The sequence below is a fragment of the Rhinolophus sinicus genome, linkage group LG04 (genome assembly GCF_036562045.2).
Source record: "Rhinolophus sinicus isolate RSC01 linkage group LG04, ASM3656204v1, whole genome shotgun sequence".
Lineage (NCBI taxonomy): Eukaryota > Metazoa > Chordata > Mammalia > Chiroptera > Rhinolophidae > Rhinolophus > Rhinolophus sinicus.
Genome location: NC_133754.1, coordinates 585,954 through 600,005, shown reverse-complemented (window position 1 = coordinate 600,005; position 14,052 = coordinate 585,954). Strand labels below are relative to the sequence as shown.

Sequence of the window (14,052 nt, the reverse complement as noted above, 5' to 3'; positions counted from 1 at the left end):
ACATTAAGAGGTGTTTGAGGACACAGGGTGTTCGGTAACTGGTGGGCAGAAAAGCACCAGCCGGAAGGTACATTCGGGGGGGTATGAGGCGGTGCAGCCAGGGCAGAGCAGTGGGGACACTGCATGCTGCAGCGTCATCCTCGAGTGTCCGGGACCAAGCAACTGAGAGCTCCCAGGGACAGACGGACACCTGGGAGCTCTGCTTCTGCAAGAGCAGCCCTGATGCTACTGATGAGATTCCTTGGGACGCAGACAGGTGAGCGCTTCACATTTGCATGTTATTAGGGTTTGCTAACTACGAGCCACAGTTACCCCTGTTCCTTTGGGACAAAAACCAGATTTGCTCCAAGTACAGATTCGTCTCTGAATACATCTGCCTGTGAAGGCAGTTGGGTTAGCATTTCCTTTTAGGCAGAACCACAGGGTTTTGGGAAGCGTACCAGAGTGGCAACTGGAGTTGCTGGAATGATTTGTGGTCACCTGACTCCTAAGGAGACTTGGTTGGTGATGTGTCCCATTAATTGGCTGCCTGACGACTCAGCCGGCACTCAGCACCACTAATCATCATTCTGTGAAGGTCCCTGTAACGCGTGACACATAGTGACAGAGGTCAGGCTGGCGGAGTGACGGTAAAGGAACAGGGTGGGATAAGGTACATTAAAGGGAAAGTCGGACGCGACTTTCAAGTTTTGCTAAGATCACTGTTACCTGATGGAAGTAACTGCAGAGGAGCCCCTGAAAGAGGCAGGTGACCTCAGGCAGACGCCCCTCCCCCCACCCACCCCCACACACTCGTTGATGGCATGAGTAGGATGCAGAAATTAGAAGGGAACCACATAAAACAGAATTCCACAAAATGCTACCTCTAGCCATCCACTGCCTTTGGTTTGTGTTCACCTTTGGTGATTTCATTTACCCCATATCCCGAAAGCTGCTCCTGTCAGGTGTGGTCAGTGACCCATGCAAACTGCAGGCCAGTCCCCACGGGGCCAAACCAGCCCCTTTCAAATGAGAAAACATTATTGTGGGCCAAAACATTCTGCAGCCCTGCAGGCACCCAGGGAACAGCCCCACGTGTGCAGGGTTGTGGCTTAAAGGCGGGCCGGCTGCCTCAGAGGCTGTCCCCCAGCACGCCCCACGATGCCAGCCCTGAGAGCTGCTGCAGACCTGATGCAAACCTGATGCAAAGGGTGTCACGCACGTGAGACGCCTTACCTGGAGGTAGTGGCACGGCCTCAAGGACGGCTTCATCTCCTGGTGGACCAGGGGCTTGTCCAGGTTCAGAGAGCTCTTGCGATAGGCTTCCTTGGCCTGGCTCACGGTGAGCGTGGACCAGGAGCTCCGTTTCATGTACTTGGTGTCCGGCGTCAAGGCCAAGCCGTCACAGGCCGAGCACTTGACGTCATTGTTACTTCTGGAAGTCTTCAGGGACAGCGCCCCAAAGGGGCCCTGCAGCGGCTCCGGGTAGCAGTGGGGCACGTGGTCCACCAGGTGCCTGGTGAGCACGCTGGGCGCTCGGTACGTGCTGTCGCTGTCCAGGTTGTCGTCCGAGCTCCACCAGCTGCTCAGGCCCGACCTGTGTTTGCTCTCGGGCTTCCGCTCTTTGCTTTTACTCCGCTTGCCGTGCTTGGCGTGCTGGCCGTGGGGGCGCTCGTCCGCCCTGCTGTCGGCCCTGGTCCCGTTGGTGGTGCCCTTGGAGGAGCCCTCCAGGGAGTGGGACTTGGTGAAGAGCTTCTGCACGGAGTGCACGAGGTGCCGGATGCGGCCCGGGCTCTCGCCGCGCTGCTCGGCGGCGCAGGTCCGCTGGTACTGCAGCGTGCGGAAGCCGTCCCGGTGCAGGGGCAGCTGCTTCTCAAATTGGTCCAGAAGGTTGGCTGGAATCCGGTTGATCTTCGTGCTGGCGTGGGACATGGCACAGTCGTCCCTCGTGTCGTAATGGGAGCTGTAGTGCATCCTGGGAAAAGTGCTGCTGGACAGGTGCTCACCCAGCACCATGGGAACCATCATGCACTCGGAGTGGGCGGAGCTCCTGGGAGAGCAGCGGTGCCGCTCGGCGGGGCAGCTGTCCGTGGTGCTGAGCAGGTAGGACGGCCTGGGCTCCAGCCCGTGGTGGAGGTGCTCACAGCCCTCAGGCGGGGTGAAGCCACACGTGTGGCCATGATTCCGACTCCCGGACAAGCCTTTCATATTCCTCGGGGCAGGGGAGTACCTTTCCTCATTGAACTGATGAGCTGGTGACCACGAGCACTGCTGGTCTGTTGAGAAAACACAGAAATGCCACTTAAGACTTTGTGGGGAAACTGATGCAAATCCTTCTGTGTAGGAAAATATTTAACACCCCACACACGTGAAGTACTGTTATTCAGCAGTCAGTGGTCACTTCTGGTCTGCGCATTCAAATGGCAATCATTTTTTTTATACCACTCCAATGGCTCCAACGTGTAAGAACCTTAAGAAGAATAAACTTTGATATTCCCAGATATTGTTTTACAATTATAAATATTTAGCTCTACTAGATTCATCAGGTCCCTTGAGAGCAAGATTTTATGGTGTTAAGCAAATAAACAACTAGAGGGTAAAAAGGAGTTACAGTTTTTTAGTTAGATTTGAGCCTTTTATGCATATATATGGTATATAAAATGCATCTATTATATACAGGAAATATAGACATTGCAGTATGTAGTATGCACATATAATTTGTATGTAATGCATAAATCCATATATAATATGCATCTATAGTTTGCATATATAACGTATATATACATATACAATATGCACAGACGGTATGTAATATGCATACAATATAACGCATGCAGGAAACACAGGCTTGGGAAGCTGATTCTGAAAGGAAAACAGGTGGCAAGAAACACCAAGGCCAATTGCCCAGAAATGACCTCTGGGTTGAGCCTAGCAGGGACCCGATGTCACCCAGCACGCGTCACCCCACCAGACCTGCACAGAGTTCTATCCTTGGGGAAGTGGAGAGGAGGTGGCTCCCCTGAACAGGGTCCGTCTCCCCCTCCACAGCCCCCCACACCCCCCACAAGACAGAAGGACAAGGATGGAGGAAGCCGTGTCCTCCTCTGCCCCCTCCCCATCATGTGCTCTGCTGTCAGCCAACTGACAAGCTTGCTCTCCATTTGGGAGCTCTGAGACCCTGGCTACGACTCAGCAGAGCCTGCTTCAGGGCACTGGAGATGGGGTGTCTGTCATCCCCAGAACGGCCACCAGGTGCCCAGGCAGCACTTGGAGGAGAGGGCCCATCGGCTTGCTCCCTCTCCGCCCCCTCTAGTCTTTCTACTTACTCTCACCTCCCTCCTAGCCCCACCCTCGCTTCCTGCGCCCGCCTCCTTCATGCCAAGGCCCTGCCCTGGCTCAGACCCTCAGTCCTTGTCACCAGGGCCACATCAAGTGCCCCTCGTTGCCCTTCCTTTGCACACACTCTTCCCTCATCCACCAAAATGGCACAGCAGGTGGTGCTTCTCCAGCACTGTAATCAGTCCACCGCTTCCCAGGGAAGTCCCTGCTCCTGAACTGTTACCAAGGCCACCTGCAGGATGGCAGGTCCCTGAGGGCCAGGCTTTGCTCTGGGAGGGCTGTGTGCAAGCACAGAGCACCTGCTGGAAGCTCTGTGATGTCGGAGGAGCCAGGAGCCCTCAGACAGCCCACGTGTCCCAGTTACGACACCTGTGCTTTAACCACGCCCACCTATGTTGCTTCTACAAATCGCTGCAGACCCTCCTGCTTCCTGCCCTCAGGCTGGAATACCTTCTCCTGTGCTTATTCTCCCAGACTCTCTCTGTACTGTGCTGTGGTCCAAGCTGAGGGGCCAGACGGGAAGGAGAAATGGGCCTTCCTCTGGTGTGAGTGACTGCGTCATCTCATCAGAAGGAAGCCATCGGAACCTGTCCCCACCAGGCATGTCCCCTCACTCTGTCCCGGTGCCAATTGCACACCTTGGATCAGGTCACTTAATGCACTCGTGCCCCACTGTCTTCCGTCACCCAGACCGTTTCTCCTACTTACTCTTCACTAATGTCCCCTTGCCTGAGAGACACCGCCTACAGTCCTGGGGTTCGTGACCCCCAGAACTCATACACCTGCCCTGACCCCCACAGTGAGCCCCAGATGAACACCTAGGGTGGCCGTGAGAAATGGGAAAGAAGCTGAGAGACACCAGGCATTTCCCTGATAATTTCTAACTTGACTCTCAGTCATTGATGTAAAGAAGACGTCATCACCTGCCAAGAACACCAGTCAAATGATGGGTCCAGGGTCCGGGTTCACTACGTCCCTTTTCAGGCTCAGGGACTTCCCATCCAGGCCAGCTCAGACACGGAACTATCTCATAAGGAAGGGACATCACTTCCCAGGTGCCTAAGAAGTTAGGGGCATGACTTGCACACGAGGGGCAGCATGGGGACGTCCGCCTGTTCTCACAATAACCAGGTCCAGTTCCAGGATCAGCGAGTCCCTTCTCTCCAAAGAGCTTCACTTCATTTTAGGTCAGGGGCTTCACTGTCAAAAGGGAGTGGCTCTACCATAATAGCTGCTCAAAGCCTTCCTTTCTCAACAATCAAATTGTAACCAGAGCACTTTAGAATACTAGGAGGGGACATTTTAGATATTGCATTTTAATACTAGGTTGGTGCAAAAGTAATTGTGGTTTAAAAGGTTAAAGATAACTGCAAAAACTGCAATCAACTTTTGCACCAACCTAATAAATGAAAAGCAAGTTTTGAAAGGAAATTCGACATTCAACCGATAAACAGCAGAACTATGTACTATAATCTAGACTTTACAGTGGCATGAAGTTGTCGTCCTATTAACCTGTCCTTGTTTTCCCATGAACATGTAATTTAACACAATTCTAATTGTCCTCCATATTAACAAGGGAGCCCTTCACGGCTCCACTCACGTATCTGATTCCCGCCTAACGTTTCGCCTAGAAGCTGTATTATGGATGTGGCCACATAGAAGCACCACGGAAAAGATAAAAGTTTAACTGAAACAAATTAAATTTGATTATGCGACATGTTGAGAACACATTCTCATTTCCATGGTACGGGACTGAATTCCTGCCGTATGCGCACAGACTTACACACTAACTCTTAAATAATCCCCCAGTAACAGCCAGCACGGTACGAATGTGCTGTAAGTCATGCTGCTCCTGAGATGTGCAATGAGGATGTGCGTCGCAGGTTTTCAACAGTGTATGTAACACATAATAAATACTTAGGGGCTGGCAGTTTCTCTTTGTGAAAGCGAGATAACAAACACAAATGTGGAAGGCGTCTTGCTTCCTAATTTCCAGCTATTCACGACACCATTTTTTGTTATTAAGCAAGAGAAAAACAGCAATTATTGTCATTATTCATTAACTGTCACCTCAAATTCAAGCTAGAATGTGAGGGCGCATTGTACTGTTGGTTTTCACAAGACGATTGGCCTACCCATTCTAACAAGCATATTCTAAGCGTATAAAGCGTATTCTAAGTGAATAAAGCCTGAAAGCTGGCCAGTGTGTGTGGCGTGCTTGCTGTGTGGGGGCATCTGTCACAGGCTTCCTGTCCTCCCGGCACTGTGGGGGTGCGGCCTGTGCTGGAAGGGCCAGAGGGCGTGCTGAGGTCCCACACACTCACACGCCCAGGGCACCACTAGGCTGCGATGGGCGGGGAGGGTGGTATGTGGGCCGCGGTGCCCTGGCTGGTTAATCCAGGCTATCGGTCGCCACCAGCACTAGCCCGAGCCAATCAGGCTGGGCATACACTGTGGTGACGGTTTTGGGGAATCATGGAGCCTGCACCCCACCCCTGGGAAACAGGCAGTGCAGCGACAAGCATGTGCCCTCCCCACTGCGGGCATTTGGAGGTCCCTCTCCGCCGAGGAAGCCAGTCTTGACTGCCCCTGCCTGTCGCCCACCTAGCGCGTTACCCTCCTGCCTGCATTTTCACCTGATTTTATCTGCCCACAAGGGGGAGGCACAGACCCCCACTTGAGTCATTTGCTCTTGTCATCCACTTAGAAGGGGACAGCCCTTCTAGAAGGGGAAGGCTGCTGAACTGAAAGAAAAAACAAACCCAAACAAGACAAACTGGAACCACAACTTCACAAGGTAGACTGTGGCATTGCTTGCTCACTGAACATGGTACGTTCTGCTATAATGCGTTTTCCCCAAACCAGTAACCTCGCCAGCATTTCTTCACAAGTCTCAGTCGGGCCTTGCAAAGCTGCCCTCTACCTCCTCCCGCCCCATGAGGCATCTTCTAACCCCCGCATGCCCCCAGCCCACAGTCCACCTTGCTGCTCTGCCAGGACCTTGTAACACGTGCAGGTCAGGGCAGGGGAGGAGAAGCAGCCGAGCGACCTTGTTGCGGCCTTCACCGTGTGAAGGAATGATAGCTGTGGCCCATCATGCATCACAAGAAACTATCTAAAGCCATGTTAGAGATGTTTCCTCATAATGTTGACAAGAAAGTACGTGACTTACATGCTGACAAGTACGAAACAGTGTTGGAAGCAACTAGTGAGGCTCTGGGTAAGTGGGAAGGTGGCCCATTCGCGTAGCTGGACAAGGCCTACATGATTAAGATGGAAAGACTCCCCCAACGGACCTGCAGATTCAACACCATTATGCTTGGCTTTGTAGAAATTCAAAACCTGATCTTAAAATTCATATGGATAAAAAAAGAAAACTAAATTTAAAGCTACTGGAAGGAAGGAAATAATGAAGCTTAGAGTGGAGATAAAGTAAAGAAACAACAGAGAGAATCAATGAAATCAAAAGTTGGTTCTTTGAAAAGATCAATAAATTGACAAACCTTTAGCTGACTGAAGAGACATGACTCAAATTACTAAAATCAGAAATCAAAGTGGGGGATTACTACTGACTTTATATAAATAAAAAGGATTATGAACAATTGTATGCCAAAAAAAAGATAACCTAGATGAAATGGACAAATTCAAGGAAACACACAAATCACTCCCAGAAGAAACAGACCATCTGAACAGAGCTATACAACGTGCAAGGCACCGGAAGCAGCATCAAAGGCTTTCTCACAAGACAAGGCCAGGCCCGGGCTGTTGCACCGGGGAGGACGACCAAACACTTAAAGGACAACAAACACCAGTCTTTCTCAGACTCCCCGACAACGTCCTAACTCATTCTATGGACCACCATTCCCCTGATAGCGAAGCCAGACAAAAACATCACAAGCAAACTATAGACCAATATATCTTGTGACTGTAGATGTGAAACCCAACAAAATACCAGCAAAGCTAATACAGCAGAAAAATTAAAAGAATGTGACCACGTGGCATTTATCCCAGAAATGCACAGGTGATTGGACATAAAAAAGTCAATCAATATATTATAACATGTTAATATAATGAAGGGAAAAAATGTGATCATGTGATGCAGAAAAGGCATGTGGCATGTGACAAGATCCAACACCCTTTCATGATGAAAGCACTCAGAGAACAATGAGTAGAAAGGAACTTCCTTCACACGATAAGGCACTGTGACAAGCCCACAGCTGACATCATACCCCGTGAATGGGGAAAGACAGTCTCTCTTAGGAATGGCGCTGAGATCACCAGATTTCCACATGCAAAAGAACACGGCTGCACTTCGTACCTTACACTACACGCAGAGATGAACTCAGAGTGGATCAAGGACATAAAAGTATAAAACCCTTCGAAGAACATACACATATTTCTTTGTGAATGTGAATTAGGCAATGTTTTCTTAGGTATGTCATGAAAAATACAGGAAAAGCAAAAAATAGATTAAATGGGTTTCCTGAAATTAAAAACTTTTGTGCCTTGAAGCATGCCATCAAGAGAGTGAGACGGTAACCCACAGGATGGGGAAAATTTCTTGCCAATCACAAATCTGGTAAGGAAACTGTATCTAGAATACATGAAGCACTCTTACAATTCAATTATAAAAAGACCAATGATCCAAGTGAAAATGGGCAAGAGAGATAGACAGACATTTCCCCAAGGACGACACACAAATGGTGACTCAGCACGTGGAAAGATGCTCGTCATCAGCCACCAGGGAGATGCAATGGGGACCACAACGGGACAGAGGTCGCAGCCAGGGGACGTGGGGAGGAGGGGACAGTCACAGCGCTGGCGAGGATACAGAGAAAGGGGACCCCCACTCTGCTGAGGGATGTAAAGCGGAGCAGCTGCTATGGAGAACCGCCTGGAGTCCCTCAAATGACTACACAGAGTGACTGCGTGACCTGGGAACTCAACTCCCAAGTGTCCATACAAAAACTTGTCCACGAATGTTCACAGCAGCATTATTCGTAACAGCCAAGTGGAAACAACCCAAATGTCCATCAGCTGAGGAATACGTGAACAGAAGGGGGTATATCTGTTTGAGGGAAAACTACTGGACACGAACCCTAACTGGGTGTGTGCCGTTGATGGACCTTCCAAGCACCACGCTGAGTGACAGGAGCCAGGCATGTATTACTGCACTTATATAGGGCCTGCAAGAGGCCAGTCCACAGGGGCACAGAGCAGCTTCCGCAGGGGTTGGGCTGGGGGAGGGACGGCTGTTCCAAAGCCCAGTGCAGGATGGGTGCTGATCTGCAGATGTGCTGAGAACCACTGAACAGTACGTGCTAATGGGCGGATTGTGTGGTATGTGAGTTACAGCCCCATGAAGTTCTGACAGATGAATATATACGTGAAGGAAGAAGATATACAAACACAAAATCGAATATACATAAACTTTACTTAAAAACCTTCCTGGTGGGTTTTAGAACTCAATACAAGATATATATAGATATAGATATGCCTTGCGGATGAAAAAGGAGCCACACATTAAACCTGATGAGCTCAGGGGAGGCCAGCATGGGGGGCCCCACAAACTCAGGGACCAAACAAATAGTAGCCACACAGGATGGTCCGGACATACATATTCCTGCTGTGTTTCCCCGCAAATCAGACCTAGCCAGACCATCAGCTCTAATGCGTCTTTTGGAGCAAAAATTAATATAAGACCCGGTCTTATATATGATATATGATATGATATGATATGATATGATATGATATGATATATGATACTGGGTATAATATAATATAACACCGGGTTTGACGAGGTCTTATATTAATTTTTGTTCCAAAAGCCGCATTAGAGCTGATGGTCCGGCTAGGCCTTATTTGCAGGGAAACAGGGTAACTACAGTGGGTCAAGGTGGGTAGTCACGTCCTAGGCCTGCAGCTTCCTTGACAAAGGTCAATCTCTACCTTAAGTGAGCCTGTCTGTTGTCTTTTTGCACCTAAGATAACACACCCTTGGAATGTCAGTCATCCCTTTTTCCAGATCCTTCAAGGCACAACCCACTACATCAGAGCAGAAACTACAGAATCCCTCATTGTTGTGCTAGTTCCATTACCATCTCTACGTGCTGCAAAGTACTATTAACTATCCTGTACCCACCAATGCAAAATAAGCACGTGTCTCCCTTTGACTTTTACTCAATCCCAGAGATTTCCCTGCTTTGCTTTCTCCCACCGCCTTCATCTATCACCCACAGATTCCATGTAACCCTCCTTATGCCTCTCCTATGACGCTAATGTAAAAACTAAGCTGTAAAACTGCCGTCTCCAGAGCATTTTCTCAATCCGTTGAGATTTTGCTTCCCGGCAATTGTCGTCAGTTTGGCTCGAATAAACTCATTAAACTTCTCTGCAGTTTGGACGCTTCTACGTCGACAGAATCAAATGGCCAACTTGGAAATAGAATTGACCAAATGGAAAATTTCATCCATTCAAATCACAATCTCAACTAATATTTAGGATTTTATTAAATCTAAGAATTTGTTCCATAGTAGACACACACACACACACACACACACACACACACACGATGTAACTTCGTTCTTTGATCAACAACATGATCTGTATTTTGTAAGATAATACAAGTGGCTTTCCCCCCTCACCCCACTGATTCCACATACACCAAGTTCTAATTTAAAAGGAGAATTGCACATACTCGTACATGTCTCTTGATAGTATAATGTGAACATAAGGAGTCTTGTGATTCTAAATTCAGGTGTTCAACTCTTCAGCTCTTTTTCAGAATTTCATTATATTTCCCATTAAGCATTTATGGTGAGCACATCAGCAACTTAACTGCACTTAATTACCCAATGACTTCTCATTTATGAGCTAAATAAATAGTTTTACACAGATCTGTAGTCTATTACTCAAAAACAATGGCTTCCAGAGCACAGAAGGAAACTGCTGTCAGTTGTAAACCCAACTCCATCACTCCTGAGGCCAAAAGCTCTTCCCGTGTTACAAGATTTGCCCCGTGAGACACACGTTAGCTTCAGAAAAGTAGCAATAATTACCTTCCAATCTCCTTCTCCTGAATTTCCTTTGATACAAATCGGAGAGACTCCTTAACGTAAATCAACAAATCTTTTTCTCTAACCTTTTACATAGCTTTTGATGATTATCTTATATTTTTGCTTTGACAAAAATTTATAACCTATCAGAAACGCCTGTTGCTAATTCTCAGATATACTATATATCAGCATCCAACAAAAGGATGCTTGTTTTAAAATATTTGAGAATTATTTCATAAGCAAATATAATTTTGAAATAGGAATTCACAGTAATTTTTAAAGTTGTATTGATGACTTTCCCATTTTATAAACTTGAAGTTTAATGAAAAGTAAACAGCATTACTCTAATACCACAACCAGACAAAGCCATTACAGGAAAAAGAAACCACAGACCAGTATCTCTCACGAACATAGATCATATGCAGCAAACTGAGCCCAACACTGACCGGCCTGTCCAGGCACACAGGACCGACCCCGCCTCTGAGGGCCAACGACGTCACCCATCGTGTCAACAGGCTCAAGAAGAATCCTATGGTCATGTCACTAGATGCAGAGAAAAGCATTTGACAAGACCCAACAGCCACCTATGTAAAAACTCTCAGCAAAAAGGGATGGAAGGAAACTTCCACAGCGCGACACGAAAATACTGACCAAGACGTGCAGTCACTTCCTGATGCAGAACCAGCTGCTGTGGATGAAGAAGGGTCCCACACGAAACTGCCCAGGTCAGAGGACGCCAGCAGCAAGGCCAGCACACACTCAGGCACCGAAACTAAGCACGCAGGACGGTCTGCACATAAAAACCCCTAACTACAAGCAGTCACGTCCTTGGCCTGTGGCTTCCTTGACAAAGGTCAGTCTTTACCTGAAGTGAGTGGGTGGTCCTTTCGCAGCTAAGAGAACATGCCCTTGGGATGTCACTAATCCCCTTTCCCAGACCAGAACAGGAAACTACAGAACCCCTCACGGTTACCTTGTCCCGACAACCATCTCTCTGTGCTGTAAAATGCTGTTAACTGTCCTGTACCCACTAATGGAAAAGAAGTACCTGTCTCCCCAATTTACTTTGATCCAATCCCAGAGATTTCCCCGCTTTGCTTTCTCCCACCCCCTCCATCCACCACCAATGGATTTCATGTAACCCTCATATTCAATAAGTTGCAAAACTGCCGATTCCGGAGCGTTTTCTCAATCTGGTGAGATTTTGCTTCCTGGCAATTGTTGTCAGTTGGGCTCAGATAAACTCTTATTAGCGTTCCCTTAGGCTGCATGCTCTTTTGTGGACACTGCCCCCCATCCAGATCAGGAGCGAGGCCCACGTGTCCCTGTGCCACCGCTGCTCCATCTTACTGGAAGTTCTGCAATGACATGACGAATGAAGTGGCAGCTATACAGACTGGTAGAGAGGAAATAAAACTGTTGTTCACAGCTGACATGATTTTCTACAGAGAACTCCCCCCAAAAAATCAATAAAATAATTCCTGGAAACAAGGCTGCAGGATACAAGCTCAGCATATAAAAGTTAATTGTGTTCTTATAAACCAGCAGCAAGCAATTGGATTTTGAAATAACAAACACAAAGCCATTTACATGGGTACTGAAAGCTGCAATAGTTAGGTATGGGGGCCTGCACCTTTCTGTGTTGCCTCCTGCTGCAGCCTGGGGCCAGTGTACCCTGCCTCCCACTGTACCCAGGATCCAATGACACGCGTCCCAGGCCAGGAACAGGTCACTGGGAGGCCAGGTTAGAAACCTGGATCGAGCCCTTTCTTTAGAAAATGCCAGTAAAACTCCCACAGCTGGTATAGTCTTCTGACTGGTACGTGTAAGACAGCAGAGCGTTCTGAGGTCTGCACTTCATGACACAGCAGCGGGCTCGTGTACACGTGCACCTGAAAGCAGCTGGAGTTTCCAGAAGTTTCAGCATGGAGAACTACTTGGCTAGGCCGACTGCTCTGTAATTGTTTCTGGTTATTAAGGACCTGTAGTGTGGGAGTTTTGTTGTCACATCAGGTGAGGTCGCTGTGAGCTGCTCACTTCACTCAGGGCTGACCTGGGAACCCGATGGTTTGGGGCTGTGACCTTCCAGCACTAGACTTAACAGTATGGCTGCCCCAGGTCCCAGCAGGAATGACCCCCGCGTCCCCCCCCAGCTGGTGATTTTCCCACAATGCACATCAACAGTGGTATTTCACTGGGGATGTTCTGAAGGAAACTGGGCAAAATAAATCATTCACAGGGTAAATATAGTATAATTCCTGGCTTATTTTTAAGTTTATAGCAGTTATTTTATTTAAAATTTGTGTGTATAAGCTCACAATCTTCTCGTGTAACGTAAGTGAGCACTTGGCATTTGCTTATGAGCAACAGGCTTTCCGCAGCCTGTGTAACGGGTCCCCCTGCAGTCTCTCCACAGTGCTTCTCCCACGGGAGGGAGCATGGGGGCCACGGGGGCCACGACCAGGTCTGAGGGGCTGTGGCCTAGGGAGCCCTTGTCATCGTGCCGTTACGTGTTTAATGCTGATAACAGTCAGCTTTTCTCTTAGAGCAAGTTTAGGACGTGGCCGAGCTAACGCTGACACCAAACGTGTGCTTTTCGTCCTACCCAGGTAAGACTCGGGCACAGGCTCCCCGTCTGTACTACTAAACGACTCTGGGCGCATCTCTGTTCAGGCGATCGTCATCATTCCCAGGCAGCACTGTCCCCACCACTGAGACATGTTTCTCAGCCCCACACTGCAGTGAAAAAGAGGCTGCTTGTATACAGAATGGGTTTTACACTGAAGAGCTCGTGGCCATGGGCAGAACAGCTGCTAATGAGCAGAGGGGCACACAGGGTGCATTCTGACAGGGCTACGGGGTGAAATCCAACCTCTGGGCTCAGAAGGGGGCCTGCGCTGAGCAAATTGACACGTTCAGTGCACATGTGCATGGAGGTCCTGTGTTTATTCTCGATGCAATTTATTATCAGCCACGTGACCCCCAACTCAATTTCAGGTGCCCAATACAACGCGTGCCTTTTGCCTGTCAGTTAGATATACTGGACCAGATGCGCAGTATTTTGCTTTCCCCGGGGAGGGAGACACGAATCGCACTGGCTTTGCTCAGATCGGACCTGAGCCGCTGCTGATTCGTCAGTCCCTGGAGACCACATCATCTCAGCTCCCTCACCTGTGCCCTGAGAACCATATTTGCCCCACAGGCTCACTGAGGGGCCCAACTCACTCAATTGAGGTGCCCAGAAGAACATAGGAAAACCAGCTACGGGGCTGCACACACGGTCACTTCCTTTTCCTCTTCCATTTCATTCTGTCCCTTGTGTTCCCGAGCACCTTGTCATTCTCGATGCCACCGATACAGACGGGGTGGCACAGCCCAAGAACTGCTGAAGCCTGTCTCGACCCCGGGGCATTGCGACTTCCTGTTTCTCACAAGCCAGCACGTCCCCGACAGGCTGGCGCCTGCCCAGACGGTCCTGGTTTCATCCTGACAGCTGCCCTTTCCTTCACTGTGTCCCAGAAGCAAGCGGCACCAGCACAGCTCACCCCAAACGTGCCAGCAGGGCGTGCCCTGAGTCCCCCAGCGACTCCCAGGCCCCCCGCTGGGTCACTCCTTTGTGTATGTACAGATGAAGAGGCGAAATCTTCCACACACACAAAATCTTCAGGATCTAAAAATG

At 49.0% G+C, this 14,052-nt stretch overlaps 1 protein-coding gene across 6 annotated transcripts in view; it reads right to left on the bottom strand.

Annotated features, from left to right (window-relative positions):
- The window catches only part of DLGAP2 (DLG associated protein 2), a 442,191-nt gene that overhangs the window by 67,014 nt on the left and 361,125 nt on the right, over positions 1-14,052 (bottom strand). For all 6 annotated transcript variants that reach the window (XM_074329259.1, XM_074329261.1, XM_074329258.1 and 3 more), the window contains one exon: positions 1,216-2,255. In XM_074329259.1, the coding sequence (XP_074185360.1) occupies positions 1,216-2,255 (1,040 nt within the window). The remainder of the gene's footprint in view (positions 1-1,215; positions 2,256-14,052) is intronic.